Source organism: Phocoena sinus, chromosome 6, assembly GCF_008692025.1.
Source record: "Phocoena sinus isolate mPhoSin1 chromosome 6, mPhoSin1.pri, whole genome shotgun sequence".
Lineage (NCBI taxonomy): Eukaryota > Metazoa > Chordata > Mammalia > Artiodactyla > Phocoenidae > Phocoena > Phocoena sinus.
In genome coordinates this window covers 86,944,376-86,963,633 of record NC_045768.1, presented here as the reverse complement: position 1 = coordinate 86,963,633, position 19,258 = coordinate 86,944,376, and the positions used below count along the sequence as shown (strand labels likewise).

The window sequence follows — 19,258 nt, the reverse complement described above, 5'->3', positions numbered from 1 at the left end:
GGCACAGGCTCTAGGCACGTGGGCCTCAGTAGTTGTGGTTCACGGGCTCTAGAGAGCAGGCTCAGTAGTTGTGGCACACGGGCTTAGTTACTCCACAGCATGTGGGATCTTCCTAGACCAGGTATTGTACCAGTGTCCCCTGCATTGGCAGGTGGATTCTTAACCACTGTGCCATCAGGAAAGTCCCATCCATTTAGTTTTAATCTATATGTGTTTTTATATTTTACATAGGTTTCTTGTAGACAAGGTATAGTTGGGTCTTGTTTTGATCCACTTTGTCAGTCTCAGTCTTTTAATTGATGCATTTAGACCATTGAGGTTCAAAGTGATTATTGTTATAGTTGGACTAATATCTATTATATTTATTACTGCTTTATATTTGTTGTCCTTGCTATTTGTTCCTCTTTTTGTCTTCTACCCTTTTTCTGCCTTTGGTGGTTCTAACTGAACATTTTATGTGATCTCATTTTATCTCCTTTCTTGGCATATTTGTTACACTTCTTTTTTTAAAACTTTTTTAGTGTTTGCCCTGGAGTTTACAATATACATCGGCAGCTAATCCAAATCCAATACCTTATAATAACAAAATAATCCTAATTCCTCCCTCTCGTTCCTTATATCATTGCTGTCATTCGTTTCACATACATATGAGCATACGTAAGCATATACATACACATAAACATACATAATTGAGTACATTGTTCATATTATTATTTTTGAGCAAACAATTACCTGTTACCTCAATTAAGAATAGGAAAAATAAAAGTTTTTATTTTGTCTTCAGTTATTTCTTCTTCAATGCTCTTCATGTAGTTCTGAGTTTCTGACCTATATTATTTTCCTTCTTTCTAAAGAACTTCTTTCAACATTTCTTACAAAGCAGGTGTATTGGCAACAGATCCTCTCAATTTTCATTTGTCTGAGAAAGCCTTTATTTCTTCTCCACTTTTGAAGGATAATTTCACAGGGTACAGAATTCTAGATGGTGGGTTTTTTCTCTCAACACTTTTGTATGTTATTTTACTCTCTGCTTGCTTGCATGGTTTCTGAGAAGTTGGATGTAATCTTATCTCTGTTCCTCTATAGGTAAGATATTTCTTTTCCTCTGGCTTCTTTCAGGGTTTTTTCTTATCTTTAATTTTTTTTTTTTTTTTTGGTAGTTGCAAAATGATATGCCTAGGTGTAGGATTTTGGCATTAATCTTGCATGTGTTCTCTGAGCTTCCTGGAATTGTGATTTGGTGTCTGACATTAATTTGGGAAAAGTCTCAGTCATTATCATTTTAAATATTTCTTCTGTACCTTTTTCTCTTTCTTCTTCTGTTAGACCCATTACACATATGCTGTATTTTGTAGCTGTGCCACATCCCTTGGAAATTCTGTTCTGGTTTGTTTCAGTCTTTGTCATCTTTGCTTTTCAGATTGCAAGGTTTCCATTCATATATCCTCTAGGTCAGAGATTTATTTTCCCACCAAGTCTACTAATAAGCTCGTCAAAGGCATTCTTCATTTCTTTTACGGTATTTTTTTATCTCTCATATTTCTTTTTTGGTTCTTTCTTAGTATTTCCATCTCTCTGCTTACATTGCCCATCTGTTTTTGCATGCTGTCTACTTTATCCATCAGAGCCCTTAGCATGTTAATCATAGTTCTTTTTAATTTCCAGTCTGATAATTCCAACATCTCTGCCGTGTCTGGTTCTGATTCTTCCTCTGTCTCTTCAAATTGTGTTTCTTTCCCCTTTTGGTATGTCAAGTAATTTTTTTCTTAATAGCTGGACAAGATGTGTACTAAGTAAAAGGAACTGCTGTAAATAGGCTTTTTGTAATGTGGTGATGAGATGTGAGGGGAGGGGAAGTGTTCTATAGTCTTATGATTAGGTCTCAGTCTTTCAGTGAGTCTGTGTCTCTGCACTGGGAACTTCATAAGTTTTTCTCAGTTTTTTCTTCCTCTTAAGTGGGATAGTATGCCTAGAGCTGTCTGGAAGTGGTTATTTCCTTTCCCCCTGGTCAGTTAGGCTCTGATAATACTCCTGAGGTCAGGCCTTGTTAAGAAAAACAGAGAGCTCTGTTGTATTTAAAAGTGATTCCCTTTCCCCTCTTTCTGCCTAAAGCAGGGGTGACATTTTCTCTGATGTTTACTATGTGAACCTGGTGGGAACTCCTGGAGGTAAATCTCACAATATTGTGGGGGCCCCTCTAGAACTGAGTCTCCCTGGAGTTTTTAACTCTCAGAGTTGTTCACAGTGACCCTCCAGCCATTTGCTAATTCCAGTTCAGGTTTTCCTACCCAGCACTCGTGCCTGTGGTGGTTTCTACTTGTGGACCTCTGCTCCAGTCAGCTATGATTCTCTGTATTTGCTTTCCTGTTATCTCCAGTCTCGGGGACCAAGGTTTGTCCTGTGTCCTCCCTTCTCTTAAGGATGCAAGAAGAATTGTTGATTTTTCAGTCTGTTCTGCTTTTTACTTTTGTTAGGACAAAGTGGTGACTTACAAGCTCCTGGCATGCAGAATGGGAAACCAGAAGTCTCTATATGGTACATTTTTTAAAAACATTAACTACGGTACCATTATTATATCTTAAAATTGACACTGATTCACGATCATCACCACGTATTTAGGCAGAGAACAAATTCTCCTGTTTGGTTTTTTGGAATTAAGAGTCCAAAGTCCACACATTGCATTTGGTTGATGGGTTCACAAATCTCTTTCAATCTATAGGTTCCTTTTGTTTTGCAAATTATTTCTTGAAGTAATTTTGTTGCTTTTCCCCACTTTCAGGTTACAGAGCATCCTACCACCTTGAGTGTGATAAAGGGTGCATTCGCCCCGTCAGCCCTCCACTGACTTAAGATGCTCCCTTAGTCATATGCAGTCATCTCTCAGTATCCATGGGGGATTGGTTTCAGCACGCCCGTGGATACCAAAATCCACAGATGCTCAAGTCCCTTATGTAAAATGGCTAGTACAGGTGGTAGTACAGTTAGCCCTCCTTACCCGTGGATTGAGTTGTACTTAATTTCTGTATGCATTTAGGCCTGTTTTATTATTCTCTGTTCTGTTTCTTTGGCCTATCATATATTTACACATCAGTACCACTTTGTTTTAATAACAGAGTCTTTCTAATATAAAGTAAGGCTATTTCCCACTCATTTCTCTTCTTTTTCTGGGTTTTTCTGGCAATTCCTGATTGTCTTATCTTTCAAGTAAACTTTGAAACCAATTTGTCTAGCTCCAGGAAAGTCAGCTCATGTTATTTGGAGGGAGGCTCATGTTAAATATGTAGATTAACCGAGGAAGAATGGACAACTTTATGATGTTAAGGGTTTCTATCTACCTACTCAAGAACACTTATGTCTTTCCATTTTGTTCAGGTTTACTTTTATGATCTTAAGGAGTCTTTTACATATTTTTCACATATAGGTTTTAGACATTTCTTATTCCTAATGGTTTCATTTATTTATTTATGCTGTAGTAAATGGATCTTCTTCCCATTTTCAAATTGATTTATTACATTTGGAAAGTGAACAACCTCAAAGCTGCCATCATTCTTTCAGAAGAAGTAGTTACCAATAGGGTATTTGTTGTTTTTCATATGTAATTCCTAAAAATTATAATGTATATTTTAATTTCATTTTTTATGAAAGTTATAACTCAGGAATTTGTTAAGGTGAGATTTAGAAAGAGATATAGAATGTTAAATTATTTGATGCTTTAAAAAAAGGTCAGAACATAATTTTCATGGTTAAGAATATGAAGTCTTTTTTTCTGTCTACTTAAACTTATGTCAAAATTCATCCAAGAGTCTGAACTTCCTGAGGAGTCTGATCAGTTATCTTTGTTATTTATGTAAGATATTGGATAATAATCAATCTGAAAGTCTGTATAATGTGGTAAGTGTGCTCCACATGCATGTGTCCATCACATCATTTACCTGAGTACACACTGCAGGTTCTAGTGGCTCACCCCAGCAAATTTCATTTTTTACCCTCCAAAGCAATTATTCATAGTATTTACTTTTAAGTAAAATGCTCTTTGCATTTCACCTTGGTAGCTCTATTTCTGATTTATTTAGTAATACATTTTATTGAAGAATATGGTCTTAACAACTTGTATTTCCAGTCTTACTTTTTCAGCAAGAGCTGAATTAAAGGTAAGGAGAAGGAGAATGCCCCTCGGCATCCTCTGTGAAACCCCACAAAGCTGCTTCAGAAATTACTGGCGAGAAGGAGGCCTGCTTAGAGAATAGCCACTCTTTCTCGACCAGTAGTGCTCAGATGGAAAGCTGAGGGTAGCGGCTCCATGAGTAGGCCTGAACTCCTTTGCTATTTATTTTACTTGTGATAGCATGTTCTCCCTCAGTAACTAATAAAATTTATTTGGTTTGGAAAATTATGTCTGCTAATCCACAGGGGACAGACTGTCGAGAAATGCTGGGTGGTCTTCAACTTGTCCAATTCTTACGGCTTCAGCTCAGCAAGTTCCCCAAGCAGTGGCGTAAGGGCTGGAGCCTTTCCATGGACACTTTCCCGTAGACAGAGCATCCCAGCCACATGTTGACACGGGGAGGCTGATTCACATTGCCACCTCCTCACTGGTACCCCCTTTCCCCCAGCCCCTTGAAGAGTTCCCCAAGTGTGCCGCGTGGTCATTTAGAAACCGCGTACTTTCTTTGACCAAGGTGCCCTGCCCTGTGTTTAGCCTTCCAACGATTTGCTTACCACAATCACCAGTGGAATTTCATCTGGTTTACAATTGGCTGGGTGTCTTTGGCCTTGGCTTCCAAATATAGTCACGTATTTTCAGAAAAGGGCAGCCTGTCTTCTTTTAAACAGCAGATGCTTGCTCCTCTCTGCAGTTAGATAACCTAGAGGAACTGTATAATTTCTTGGCTTAAAAGTCAAACCAAACTCCTTAAGTCTATCCCTGGGGTTGCCGTAATAGCCACCTGCAGGTTGCACATTGTGTAAAACCTTTCTGGGAGGGCTTATGCAATCCTTTCATAAGTCTGTGGAGTACAAGTAATTCTGCATGACGTGGCCTCTAAGGTAAACATAAATCCATTGCTTCAAAAATACTGAGAAGTTTGATAACTAGTTGGAGAATTTTTTCTACATACTGGAATGAATGAGCCAATGAACAAATGAAAGAAAGAGTGGGTGTGTGACTGACCAAGCAACTGACCTCATGCAGTAACTGTGAGTGTCAAATAGGGTGACGATACACTTATAAATTGTAGACCGTGACACTTTTGAGAGTTAAAAGAGGTACCTATTATAATTATGGTGGGATGACAGACACAAGCCTGTCCCAGGCACACTGGAACATATTTAAATGGGTCTAGTGCCTATAAAATATTTAGCAGGGTGCCTGGCACCCAAAATAAATACTCAATAACTGTTAGCTTGTTGCTGTTATTATTGTTGTTGACTTTAATAATAATTATATTATTTTTGATAATGTTTTATTTAGGTTTTCTCAAGCTTATATCTTTTCCTCCTAATGAAATTATCACTGAACTAAGTCCAGATGTAGCTAAATTTCCATTGCTGAAAAAGCTAATACAGCCTCCAAAGATGCTAAATAAGGAAAAAATAAATTACAAGAAAAGGCTAGCCTTCAACCAAGCTTCTAGTTTTATGTTTTTTCAGCTCCAATAAGAAAAAAATCAGGCTTTAAGTCTTTAAATCTGGCAATCCAGTGGTTAGGACTCGGCGCTTTCACTGCTGGGGCCCAGGTTCAATCCCTAGTCAGGGAACTAAGATCCCGAAAAACATGCAGCACGGCCAGAAAAAAAAAAAGAAAAATCAGGCTTTAAATATTGTCAGTATAAGTGAATGTCTAAACGAAGAAAAGCTAGTGTAATACCAAGGACAGAAAGTTAGCAAAGCAGTAGTAGTAACTAATACTCCCATTTCTATCTATCCTGGCATCCTCTTTTTTTTCTTTTTTTTTTTAATCTTACTAAGATATGATCACAACATTAGTTATTGAAAAAGTTTACTTTTCAAGTGAAAACCTGCTGATACTGATTTGTAATAGACTGTCCAGTATGTTTGCATTTGTACATTTCCTTTGATTCGCGTTGCTGCTCTTTGCTTTAAGGAGTGACTCTCTGCACATATAAGTGATAATGATGGCACAGTTTCCTCAACTTTGATATACTCCTTCGATCAAGTGTTCATGGAAATACACCTTTGAAATGTAATAGAGAATATTCTTTCCGGGTCCTTGGAATCAAGTAGTTCTCCAAAAAAGTTGGTCCTGATTTCTGTGGGCTACTTCCGGCAGCCCAGGCAGCCCTTGATCTCTTTCTGGTTTGGAAAGATGGAACACTGCCTGCGTTCCTCTTGAGTAAGGAAGCTCCTTTCTCTCCTCTACCTCTCAGACAGTGTTAGAACACATTCCCTACCGATGATCACCGCCCTCCGGAACCTCTCTTGCAAAGTATTGAATTCCATATTCTGGTTTTGCTATAAAAAAACATTTGGAGCCAAAATTATTTAATAAGCATCTGGACCAATTTCTTTACCTAATTACATCTTTTTCAAGAGGATGGGGCACACAACTAGCTCACTAAATTGAGTATTTGGGGAAACAAAGTACAGTTTTTTAAATGTCCAGGAGGCATCTGTCCGGAAGAGTCTAATAGCAGGAGATGTTGGACAGGGTAGAGTGTCCTTTCCAGGCCTCTCCTGCTCTGTGTCAGAAATTATAAAACAGCTATAATGCAGAAAACTTCCTGTGATTATTACATAGGAATTTTGGAGAGCCAAGTTTTTAATCTTAATCTATTTTTCTTGAATTTGTCATTTTGATCAGTATCCAGGCTATATGGATGGAATAACTATAGACAGAGTAGGAAAAGGACAGCCTTAGAGTTTCTGTAACTAACACATGTTGAATAGAATTAAATTTTTCAGTGTCCCCAAAAATGTTTTTCTTTTTTTACTTTATTGGCTCTTTAACATTTCCACAGAAATATATACATTTTATCAGGTCAGGTCAAACAGTGCAGAAGTATATACAGAAAATGTCAATTATCACACTGTAGTACTTCTGGTAAACATACCTTATACTCTTGTAAACATTAGAAATCTATGTGAAACAATTTTCTCTCTTTTTTTAATAAGGTTTTTTAAAAAAGCAAAAAGAAAAACAGCATTGCATCATACACATGACTCTGGAACCTGTTTTTTAACCAACATAGCTTGGGTATCCCTCAAGGGATATAGATCCAATTCATTATAAAATAGGAACATATTTCCTGATATGAATGGACCTTAATTTATTTAGCTATTTGCCAATGGATACATTCAAGTTGTTTCTAATTTTTTCTTTAAATATTGCTGCAATAAATACCTTCTAACTAATGCCTTTATTTCTGCCAGGCAGATTCACAAAAGTATGGTTATGATGACGAGGGATATGTGTATTTTACAGTTTATTAGGTGGTATCACATGACTTAACCAAAAGGGCAAAGCCATTCCCTGTCCCACTTCTGAGAATACCCATATCCTATACCTGCTTTAGCACTGGATGTTATCATTCATCTAAACATTTGCTAATGTGAACATGTTAACCCGGATGAAAGTTATAACTCAGGAATGTGTTAGTTTACCCTTCTATACTGGATGTGTTAGTTTACCCTTCTATACTATTAATAAGGTTGAAAATCTGCCTATTTTTATTGGCCATTTGCACTTCTTTTATAATTTGCCTTCTTTTTTCCTGGTTTTATTGAAATATAATTTATATATAATATAAATTACATATAATTTACATTTACAGTCCAGCCAAATTCCGTTATGCAGTATATTAAGATCATGTTGCTTTGGTAATTTCTTCATCCAAGATTAATTGTAGTTAAGTTTTTGATGTTTTAGAGAAAAATAGATTTTTTTTTTGTTAATAGATATCTCAAATACTAAACATGAGCCCATAGATTTAATCATTTACAACAATTAGTAGCGTGTTCTATGAATCAAGGGTAATAAAAAGACGATTGTTAACATATACATTTTTCAAACTGTGTCTGAGAATAGAACAAAAATATTATGTTCTTACTGACTTGAGTATAGAACTTACGCAACTCTTATGTAAGTTTGTAACTGAGCAATATCTTTTAATTCAGATATTTGCTGGAACTACCATTTTACACTAGCTTCCTTTTACATGTGTTCATATCTATCTACTGTTCACCATTCTTAACAGCTCCTGCCTCTGCACTGGGCATCGCTCGGCCACCATGACCTCATGATAGGAATTACACTGCCTCTGAGGAACTGCCTCTGAGGAACTCTCACTGAAGTGAGAGACTTTTCTAATGAGGTACATATTTATTTCACATAGATCCTCAGAAAAGATAAGGTGTGATGAGAGCAGGTGTTATTTGGGAAGGGAAGAGCCACTGTGCGGCCAAGTTCTTCCCCCTGCACCTCAGAGCTTCCCTGCCTCCCAGCGGCTTTCTGGCTCTGAGACAGAGGCTATAGACACCCTCTCCCTACTCCCAAGGGGTGTTCTTCTCTCTCAAGAGAGCTGGACAGAAATCCCTTCCCAGGCGTCTGTTAATGTGGCTAAAATTGGCTGATAGCCTGGACTTTTGAAAAGACTTCCCTAGACACTGAAGGGAGTGAACACAGGGTCCAGGCATCTGGCTCACCCGGGGAAACTGTCTGCTTTCACCCCTGTACCAGGCCCCAGCTTCTGAGCAACATCCTCCACTCTCCTGCCTGCAGAGTGGAGAGGCCTATGTGTGACTTGAGGCTGAGGACTGGCTCCAGCACCAGACCTCCTAGGTTCAAATCGTGGCTGTGAGTCCTCCGTCCCACTCCAACCTCAAAAAATAAGGATAATAATGGTACTTGTTTCGTAGGGTTGTTATGAGGATTAAAATACAAGTAAAATGCTTAGCATTGTTCCAGGTGAGACCTTAATAAATGGCAGCTACTGGCCCTTCAGCCTCTCCAGCTCCTCTTCATCCGGCCCATCAGCAGTCAGCCCAAAACACCACCTTTCAGGAGCACAAGGCCACCACCCTGTGTGGCTTCCTGTTGTCACTCACTCCTAGCACAGCCGTACCTCTGAAGACCAGCCTGCAATGCTGGCTGCACTTCCACTCTTCTCCTCATGGACTCTGCCTTCAGCTTCCATCACTCCATCCCCATCCAACGCTTTCCTTGGGGAGGTCACAAAGGGCCTGCCCGACGCAGTGCCCGTGCTTCCCTCCGCACGTCCTCAGCCTCTCCGCAGACTTGGTTACAGCTGGACTGGCCTTCTCTTCCTTGGTGACATGGTTCTCTGCTTCTGTCTCCTGAATGTCTGGCACTCCTCCTTCTGTCTGCAGCTCCCCCACCTCTTCCTTTACCTGTTGAAGCTCCTTCAACAGTTGGGGCACAGACCTGGGCCCTCTCCCCACTCAGACCTCTGTCCCTCAGAGTTCTCCTCCATTCTCTTGCTGCTCTATGCCAGCTGACAGCTCCCTAATATAGATCTTCAGCCCAGATCTCTCCCCAGAACTTCCAACTTGGATATTCAAGGACCTACGTCATACCTCTGTTGGATTGTGCCTCAGCCATTCTAAATTCACACACCCCAAACTAAGCTCTCAGTAAATCCTTCACAAATCTTTTCTTCCCTTCTTTCCATTGAGTAAATGGTATGTCCATCCATCTTGCAGCTCAAGAAACTTGTGACAGCCTTGATTCCTACCTTGTGACAGCCTTGATTCAGCCTTGAATCTCATCAAATTCATTGCCAGTATCTCTTGATATCACTGCTAGAATACACTATCTCTCCTTCTCCAGTGCCACCCAGGTCCAAGCTAACACCAGCTCCCTCTGGAAATTTGCACCCACTCTTTTCTCTGAACTGAGTTCTCCATGCAGCAATCAGAGTGATCTTTGAAATGTAAATTGGATCCTGGCACTCCTCTGTTTAAAACCTTCTGGGCCAGGGCTTCCCTGGTGGCGCAGTGGTTAAGAATCCGGTGGCCAATACAGGGGACACGGGTTCGAGCCCTGGTCCGGGAAGATCCCACATGCTGTGAAGCAACTAGGCCCATGTGCCACAACTACTGAGCCTGTGCTCTAGAGCCCGTGAGCCACAACTACTGAGCCCACGTGCCACAACTACTGAAGCATGCGCACCTAGAGCCCATGCTCTGCAACAAAAGAAACCACTGCAATGAGAAGCCCGTGCACCGCAATGAAGAGCAGCCCCCACTCACCACAACTAGAGAAAGCCCGCGTGCAGCAACGAAGACCCAACGCAGCCAAAAATAAATTAATTAATAAATTTAAAACAAAAACAAAAACCTCTGGGCCAGAATAAAACACCAGACCCTTGCCTTGCCTGTGGTCCTGCACAGCCTCATCACAGGCCGCCTCACCTTTGCTCTCTTCTGACACAGCTGCTGTTCCCTCTGCTGAGGTGCTTTTCCCAGTACTCCCTTGCCTATCCACCAAGCTAGTCTCTAGCTAAACTCAACTGGAGAGGCTGTCCCTGACCACCTGATCTAAATTGGGCCCCTCCTGATATTCTCTTTTTCCTCAGCCCGTCCTTTTCCTTCATTGCCTTTATCACAGTTGATGTGTGTGTGTGTATGTGTGTGTGTGTGTGTGTGTGTGTGTGTGTGTGTGTGTATATATGTATGTATACCTCCCACTGGGCCCTAAACCGCTAAGGATACAGATTAGGTCTGTTTGTTCCCAGTTGTTTGGCTTGCACCAAGCACATTGAGTGCCACATGGGAAGTGCTTAGTCATCTTCCTTGAATGCGTGACTACCAGCTCCTTGCCATCGAGTATAACAGGGGTGGTGGCATGGGAATGGCAGCCCAAAGCACCGGTGCCACAATAGAGGACATCCATAGTGTGGCCCCAGAATGTGCCAGGTGATATGAGTTTGCGGCACCATGGCAGTTCTTCATTGCCAGGTATGGAGAGGGAAGGGGGTCCTGAAGACTTCCCAGAAGAGCTGAAGCTCATCGTGAGATGGGAGTTATAAAGGGTCGGATGAGGGCCATGCCTCCCTTCCTTTCTCCTGCCCTTCTGCCTGCTCCTGTGACAGACCCTACAATTCTTCAGCCTCTTTCAGTCTTGCCCCAGAGTTAATCTAGGACAAGGTCTACAGGAGTTAGGCTATGGGAGAAGAACAAAAAGAAACTACTAGAAATTGCTACCCTGTGTCTTTGCCTATTCATTTCCTGCCCCTGTACCCATTCCCTGGGCTTCATGCCAGCTCCTGCAGAGAAATGGCCCAGAAGTGATGGTGAAGGGAAAGACCCTGAAGGGATTGTTGGGTAATGAGAAACCTTTGTGTCCCCAGCTTTCATTTTTCTTATTAAAAGAAGTAAACATCTTTAGCAGAACCTGGAAAAGCACTCTGCTCTCTGTGGTCCTGCAGGTGAAAGAGCAGGAGGCCTTGGAAAAGCAGGGCCGAGAGAAGAAAGCCAAGTTTCCACCAGGCCAGAAGAGGCTCAGCATTCACAGGGAGGGCCCCCTGCCCGTGGCTCAGAGTTAGACAGATGTCCCCCTAGAGCTCCCTCCCGGGAGAAGTAGAATCCCTGATTCACTGACCTGACATAGGAGGAATCTCCAAATACATTATCCTATAGAAATGTAACTATACAAAAGGGTCTACAGTGTATCATGCTGTGGATCAACTGTGGATCAACCAGTCCAACCACCTTTTATGAAATTATTACTAAAGAGGATTTTCAACAGATTCACAAATACAGTGATTAAATATTTACTGTGTGCCAAGAACTGTCCTAAGCACTCACTGTACATGTGTTATTATTGCATTTGATCCTTCTGACAACACTAGGAGGGAGGTAGGCCTGTTTTACAGATGAGTAAACTGAGGTTTAGAGGTTAAGTAACTTTCCCAAGGTCATATAGTGAGTAGGTGGTGGCTCCGGGACTCAAACCCAGGGCTGACTCCACATTTTAAACCGTTATGATGCACTTTCAAACATAACTTGTTTCTTAAATTAGGGACTACATTTACCTGGATATCTCAAGGCCTTTTTCCATCACATTTTTTATCACTCTCTTTCTTCCTTCACTATATATTTATTTGTCTTTTTTGAAAGCATTTTTTTTTTCTTGAGTTGAAGTGGAAGCATATTTGCAAAGGGATACTTGGTACATATTCATCGATACTATAAATATTAACTGCTACCATGACCATAATGAAAAAAAGTCACAGATTGGATTTGTTATTGCATTTTGAACTTTCTTTTTTTTTTTTAAGAGTATAATTGCTTTACAATGTTGTGTTAGTTTCTGCTGTACAGTGAAGTGAGTCAGCTATATGTATAGCTATATCCCTTCCCTCTTGGACCTCCCTCCCACCCCCACCATCCCACCCATCTAGGTCGTCACAGAGCACCGAGCTGAATTCCCTGTGCTATACAGCAGGTTCCCCCTAGCTATCCATTTTACACATGGCAGTGTATCTACGTCAAACCCAATCTCCCAATTTGACCCACCCTCTCCTTCCCCCACTGTGTCCACCCGTCCGTTCTCTACATCTGTATCTCTATTCCTGCCCTACAAATAGGTTCACCTGTATCATTTTTCTAGATTCCACATATATGCGTTAATATACGATATTTTTTTTTCTCTTTATGGCTTACTTCACTCTGTATGACAGACTGACTCTAGGTCCATCCACATCTCTTCAAATGACCCACTTTCCTTTTTATGGCTGAGTAATATTCCATTCTGTATATGTGCCACATCTTCTTTAATCCATTCATCTGTCGTTGGACATTTAGGTTGTTTCCGTGTCCTGGCTACTGTAAATAGTGCTGCAATGAACATTGGGGTACATGTGTCCTTTTGAATTATGGTTTTCTCAGGGTATATGCCCAGTAGTGGGATTGCTGGGTTGAATGGTAGTTCTATTTTTAGGTTTTTGAGGAACCTCCATACTGTTCTCCATAGTGGCTGTATCAATCTACATTCCCACCAACAGTGCAAGAGGGTTCCCTTTTCTCTACACCCTCTCCAGCACTTATTGTTTGTAGATTTTTTGATGATGGCCATTCTGACCGGTGTGAGGTGATACCTCATTGGAGTTTTGATTTGCATCTCTCTAATGATTAGTGATGTTGAGCATCTTTTCATGTGCCTCTTGGCCATCTGTATGTTAGATCTTCAGCCCATTTTTTAATTGGGTTGTTTGGTTTTTTGATGTTGAGCTCCATGAGCTGTTTGTATATTTTGGAGATTAATCCTTTGTCAGTTGCTTCTTTTTTCAGTGACTCATTTATATTAAAGTTTTGTTTATTTCTTACTGAAAGGAAGAAGATTTCTCTCCCCGCATCAGCTATACTCTGCCTCTGGCTTCGGCACCTTCCCAGCCTTGAAAATACAATGCTGCATCTTTTTGAAAAGCTTATCTCCAGTGAGAGAAATTTTCTGAGGAGGATCGAATGCTTTATGAAAGACTCATTGCTGGTATGTGCCGGGTTTTGATGAGGAGAAAAATCCTTAAAGACGATGCTGGGTATCATTTCTTTTAGTCAGCACAAGCGGAAAAAAATGTAAACTAAAGAGCGATTGGCACCTTTTAAAATAATCATCTATCTACATTTTAGTTTTGAAATGCCTAATGTAGGGGGCTTTTCTGCATACTTAGAGCATGTATTAAAAATAAGGTGAGGGAATTCCTTGGTGGTCCAGTGGTTAAGACTTGGTGCTTTCACAGCTGTGGCCCCAGGTTCAATCCCTGGTCGGGGAACTAAGATCCCACCAGCCCACAAGCTGAGTGGCACGGGCAAAAAAAACGGCAAGCTTCGAGATTTACTTGATCATTGCACCTTATATTGCATATTCACAAGAATTGACCTGACATTTGGACAACAAATTTTTTAAAACAGTATTTCTCATTTCCACATGAAAAGTTAAGTTTTAAAAAGTGAGGATCTTATGAACAATAAGAGGAATCAATTAACAAAGAAAAGCATTCAAAAAATAAACTTTTAACCCTTCACTAGAGGAAAAATAAAATACTTAAAAGATACAAAACAAAACCCCAGAAAAATGGTTAAAACAACAAAAACAACTGAGAATTATGTCAGTTTTCTTTTGGTGTCAGCCTGCCAGCCTTGACCCCTCCCTCCATTCAGGGGCTGCCCAGTCTCCCCTCTACTCAGCACTTCTCAGGCCTGGGAAGGTGGGGGCTCAGTGGGCCAAATGGGCCCCATTGCCTAATCCGGTGTCAGGGGCCCAAGCCTTCCGGCAGCCCTGGGAACTGACCAATGGGGATGCTTTCCCTCTGTGGGAGGCAGCTCTGGAATTTATGTGCATTTTTGTAAGAGCAGGAATAAAGACCAGTGCACTCTGAAAAAAACAATTAAAAAACTACAGGAGGTGTCATGCTTCTGGGGCCTCTTACAGGAACTTCAGTAGGCTCTAACATGTTTTCTCATTAGCTTTTGTAACCCAGGGGAGATATGGGGCAGAGATTTGCTTCCTTTTGTACAGATGGGGAAACTTAGCCCAAGGGAGATGGTGAACGTCAGATCTTATGTTGGTGTTCAGGAAACTGGGCCGAGGAGAGTGCGCGCCTCCCTGCTGAGCTGAGGCGTGTGTTGGGCGGGGGTGAGTCTCTGCCTAGAGTGCGCTGAGGTTGGCTGAGTTTGCACAGCCCCCACTCCGACACCTTCTATATGTTTAATTCACTTAGAACTTCCTGGTTTTTTTCTTTCTCTTTTAAATTGGAGGCTGTGTGAGAGAATCATAATTGAATCTGCTGCCTTCTTACAATATCCCAGTTCTCTTTTTAGGTCCTGATCAGTCCCTACCAGCTCACGTGTGTGACCATGGCCGTGCTTGCCTTCTCCCTATTTCCTGGGCTCCCCTTTGCCTTCCCATTCTGGGGCCTCCCAGGTGACCATGGATAGTGTTGTAGTCTCCAACAGCCATGATGCTTTCATCTGCAAGTTAGCTGGCACAAATTGAACCCAACTGATTTAGAAGTTTATAGTGTCTGATAGAAAAAAAGAAAAGAAGATAGGTATAAAGACTGAGAGAGCCCAAAGAGAGTTACTTTTAGGAAAATTCTCCTTGACCTCATCATTCACAAGAGTTGCATATTATGGTGAAAAATAAGAAGGCACTTTATATAAAAATAATTATAATAAAATTCAGTATAAACAAAGGCTTTTAGAAACCCCTGGCAACCTATTCTAAACATTACCTTTATTATCAGGTAAATCTATTTCTAACTTAAATATACGTGCTATAATTTAATTTTCTCTGGTCCTTTTTCAGTGGCAAAATATAGTAACTGAGCTATTTTCTTGCTTTCAGGGTTCTCATTAAATTTCCTTTAAGCCTTCTCCCTATAGAGAAATTCCAGTTTCATCAACTTCTCTAAGTTGGTTTGATTCAGCAACCTTGTGATTCTTCTCTGCGCCTCTTTGCGTCCTTTTCCCTGTGGCCCTAGGGCCTGAGCAGCACTTCAGTAAACACAGGATACTGTGTATGAGAGAGAGAGCAGGTGCTCCCATTAAACATCGCAGTGTATAACCTTCCGTCTCCAGTTTACAGTGTGAAATGATTTCCCCCAAACAGTTTTGAAGTCAGTTGATTTACCAAAAGCATTTATCAGGATCATGTGTGTAGACATTCAGAGCTTCCATTATGGTTAAAGGGGGGATTCCAGAGGGTGTTTTTTGGTTTAATTTATTGTGGCATTGGCAGGATGTAACCCCTCTGTGCCTTATGGTTCAAGGAGGTAATTATAATACAGAGCTGCAAGTCCTTGATTGGCGTGGGCTGCTATCCTCAGGCATACTGGGCCAAAAAACCCGGCAGGCTGGAATAAGCCTGTGACATGACTAGTGATTGGAAGGGTAACCTGAAGAACCTGCTTCCTAATTGCATCATCTGATTCATTTATCATAGCACAATATCTTGGTGCAGTGACAGGACCGTGTATAAGTATCAGAGAGATCTTGAAGACTCAGCTAGCACAGGACTGCGGTACTTTCCTCCAGAAGAAACTCGATGCCTATTACATTAGAGCTGGATTCTGAGAGTAATTAAAGTGTGATGGTCTACATAACTTGTATTTTATATGGAGCACTGTTAATTATGTTTCCATCTCTTGGGACTATCCAGAATTAGCCCTAGAAATTCTATAGTTACCAAGATGTTGCAAAAACAAAAGATAAAATTGTAGTACAGGTTGTACAAAGTGAAATAATCTCCCCAAATGTTCTTTGGCCTCTCAAGGATGCAAGGCTTGGTATTTTCCGTTAAGACTATGAATAATAAGCCGCTAACCTAATAATCACCTGAATTCTAAGTGCATGTATATGTTTTTGACTTCTAAAATAAAATAAAAGTAAGTTTTCAAAACCTGTTTACTTTTGAGACTCACCCTTTGGCTCTTGTGGGCTGGACCTCCCCCAAGTACATGCCCACCTGCCACATTTGGTGCTCCTAAATAAACCAAGGTATTAACTCAGTTTGTCATCTACTGAGCAGACTGACACTTTTCAAAAGCAGATGGTCTTGTGTGTCCCTTGACAGAACAGGCAATGGAAGACCTAATCCGCAGCTTCAGACCTGACCTTAAAAACTGATGTCACCAAAAGCAGTGAAAGCCACTTGCTAATTATTCAGCTTTCTTGGCACTGTTTGGTTTCCCAAGGCTGGCCCCAAATCAGAAGGATGTTATGTTTCGCAGTTACAATTCTGTTTGTGGAGCCCAGAAAGCTATTGTTTATATTCCACATTTGAATGAAGAGTGCTGGCTGGGTGGCACTGTGCTTGGCTGCCCTGCTGCATGCCAGGGCCGGGATATACCCTGGTTCCCATGCCCTCCCATTTGATCCTTCTCTGGCTGGCCCCTCCAGCGGGATCTAGAGATTTGCCCACGAAAGAGTGCGGGGGTGGGGCGGGTGGGGGTTTGGTTTTGTTTATTCAGATTTTAAATCAGGAAACACTCCTGGTATTCTCTTCATAGTGCCCTTAAAATTAGTTCTTTATCTTGTCAACTATACCTCAATAAAGATAGGGTGAAAAAGTAGTTCTTGATCTAATAAGAGCTTAAGAATAATAAACATGCAGATACCTCAGTGTCCTGCTTGACCTCCCTCATATGAGATAAGATGCATTCTTGTTTTCATTCTCCAGATAGCAATCATAGCCACTTCCAAAAGAAAAGGAAACTTCTTTTACACAAAATTCCAAACACAGCTCCCCTTTAATAAAAAATTATACTGAAGAATTAACTCCACATCCTGGATGATGTCAGTTTTCTCTGTTTGAATAACTTCTTACTAATGTTCTCGGGTTTTCTTTTCCTGCTTTCTCATTAGCAGTCTTTTAAGCATTTCGGTTTTGAGCTCTTTAATGTGATGCATGTAATTTAACAAAAGCTGAGGTAGATAATTTAGCAGTGATCGAATAGAAAAGTGTGGAGGTGGTTTCTGCTTGTAGCTAAGAGGTAAAAAAAAAAAAAAAAATCTCAGTAATTGCACTTTCCAGCATCGACCTCAGGGGGGCACCAGATCACCCAGCATTGTCTGTAAAGAAAGAGGCCTAGATCTCATGTTCTGTTTTCACTGCTGGGGATGCAGGACTTGGCAGCCAGTCAGGGATGAAGGGAGAGAAACAAAAAAAAAAGAAAAACCAAAAAAAAGAAAACAAAACAGGGCAGTAGTTGACCTGGGAGGTCACTGCCACTCAGAGGCTGCACCAGGAAGCAGCAGGGGGCTGAAGAGCTATCTATCCCGCTCAGGCTACACAAACCAACAGGATAGAGGCCACTGGGCGAGGCTAGAAGAGGAACTTCAGATTTGGGGGATTTTGCTCTGCTTCCAGAGCTGGCATCCCTGTGTCTTAACCCTCTCAGAGAGCACGGGTAAATTTAAAATACAAAAGTACATTTGGTACTTGTTAATTTTTTTTTTAAGCCCAGAAATGACAGATTTATCACTAATTAAACAATAATTGCATTATGGAGTACTGAAAAAAAATTGCTTGTAGTATAAACAACATCTGGTAAAGATTAAAAAGAAAGAATCATTTTTCCAAGCTCAAATTTGTTGAAAGAAATGTGAATGTTTTGAAACAAAACAGATCTTAAAATGCAAAAGGGATATTTACCGGCCTAAGTTTGGTATTTGAAAGAAATGAAGAAAATGGCATAATAAAAGAAAATACATGTTTATAAAGGTCCCTTATTTTACATGACAGAGGTGAAGATTTTTTATATAAGTAGATTTTTTTTTTAACCAAATTGTTTTTGAACTCAGTAAAGGAGTTTTTTGAAATGAAACTTATGAAAAATCTTTTTTTTAAAGAAGAGTGTTATTTCTTGATGAATAGTCACCTTTTAACTTATATATTAAGACAAGGGCTCCTGCCTGTCAAGGGTCTGGAAGAGTCAGCTACACAGTGGGATGTGATTGCCGGCTGTCGGGTAAACTGGAGGAACAGCGTCTCATCAGCAATTAATTAAAAAAAAAAGAAACTCCACTCCGGAGTGAACTATATAAAACGACATAAAAATAGATTATGAAAGAGAAGCTATCCCAGGCTTACTGAACTTCAGTTTATGTCTCACCTGAAATTTCTCTCTTTATTTTTTTAGGAAAAATATCTATGAAGGGTGATAAATGTAGACGGCTTGAGAATTTTTTTTTCTGTGTCTTCACTGCCTTTTTGTTTTTTATGAGAGGCATTCACTTTTCTCTGTGAATTACCTCAAATCATAGTATAATTTCCCTTTCTGGTTTGTATTCTTCTGCTCCCCTCTACCCATACTCTTTCTTTCTCACACACACAAAGAATCAAAAACTGATAGAAAAAAGGAACGATTTCTTCCTGAGAATTCTGTTCTTCCGTTTTCTTGGGCCTCTGTCAAGTGGCAGGTGGCTTGTAATAATCACTGATGAATCGGGATGAAAACAGGTTAGACACTAAGGGCAGAGAGCAAGGATTGCTGTTATTTGTACAGTTCACGGCACAGAATGACAAGCTGGCCTCTCCCTCACCTCTGCCTACAATGCAGGCCCAGAGAACGCAGCAACCGTGCACGTCTCCGTGTTGCTTACTCTTCCCTTGTTTTTTCGAGGGATGGAGATGGGCTGTCCTTCTGGGCAGAGAGGAGATGAGCAATGCAGTTCTGGGTGGCTGTGGCAGAGGTAAAGGGATGAGCACCCCAGAACAATCTGGTCCATAAGAAGAGGAAACCAGAGTCTGGAGCTCACCGTCATCATCTTCCATTCA

At 40.7% G+C, this 19,258-nt stretch overlaps 1 protein-coding gene across 3 annotated transcripts in view; it reads left to right on the top strand.

The window, feature by feature from the left end:
* The window catches only part of FANCC (FA complementation group C), a 275,783-nt gene that overhangs the window by 226,756 nt on the left and 29,769 nt on the right, over positions 1-19,258 (top strand). For all 3 annotated transcript variants that reach the window (XM_032636446.1, XM_032636444.1, XM_032636445.1), the window contains one exon: positions 13,312-13,468. In XM_032636446.1, coding sequence (XP_032492337.1) covers positions 13,312-13,468 — 157 coding nt within the window. The remainder of the gene's footprint in view (positions 1-13,311; positions 13,469-19,258) is intronic.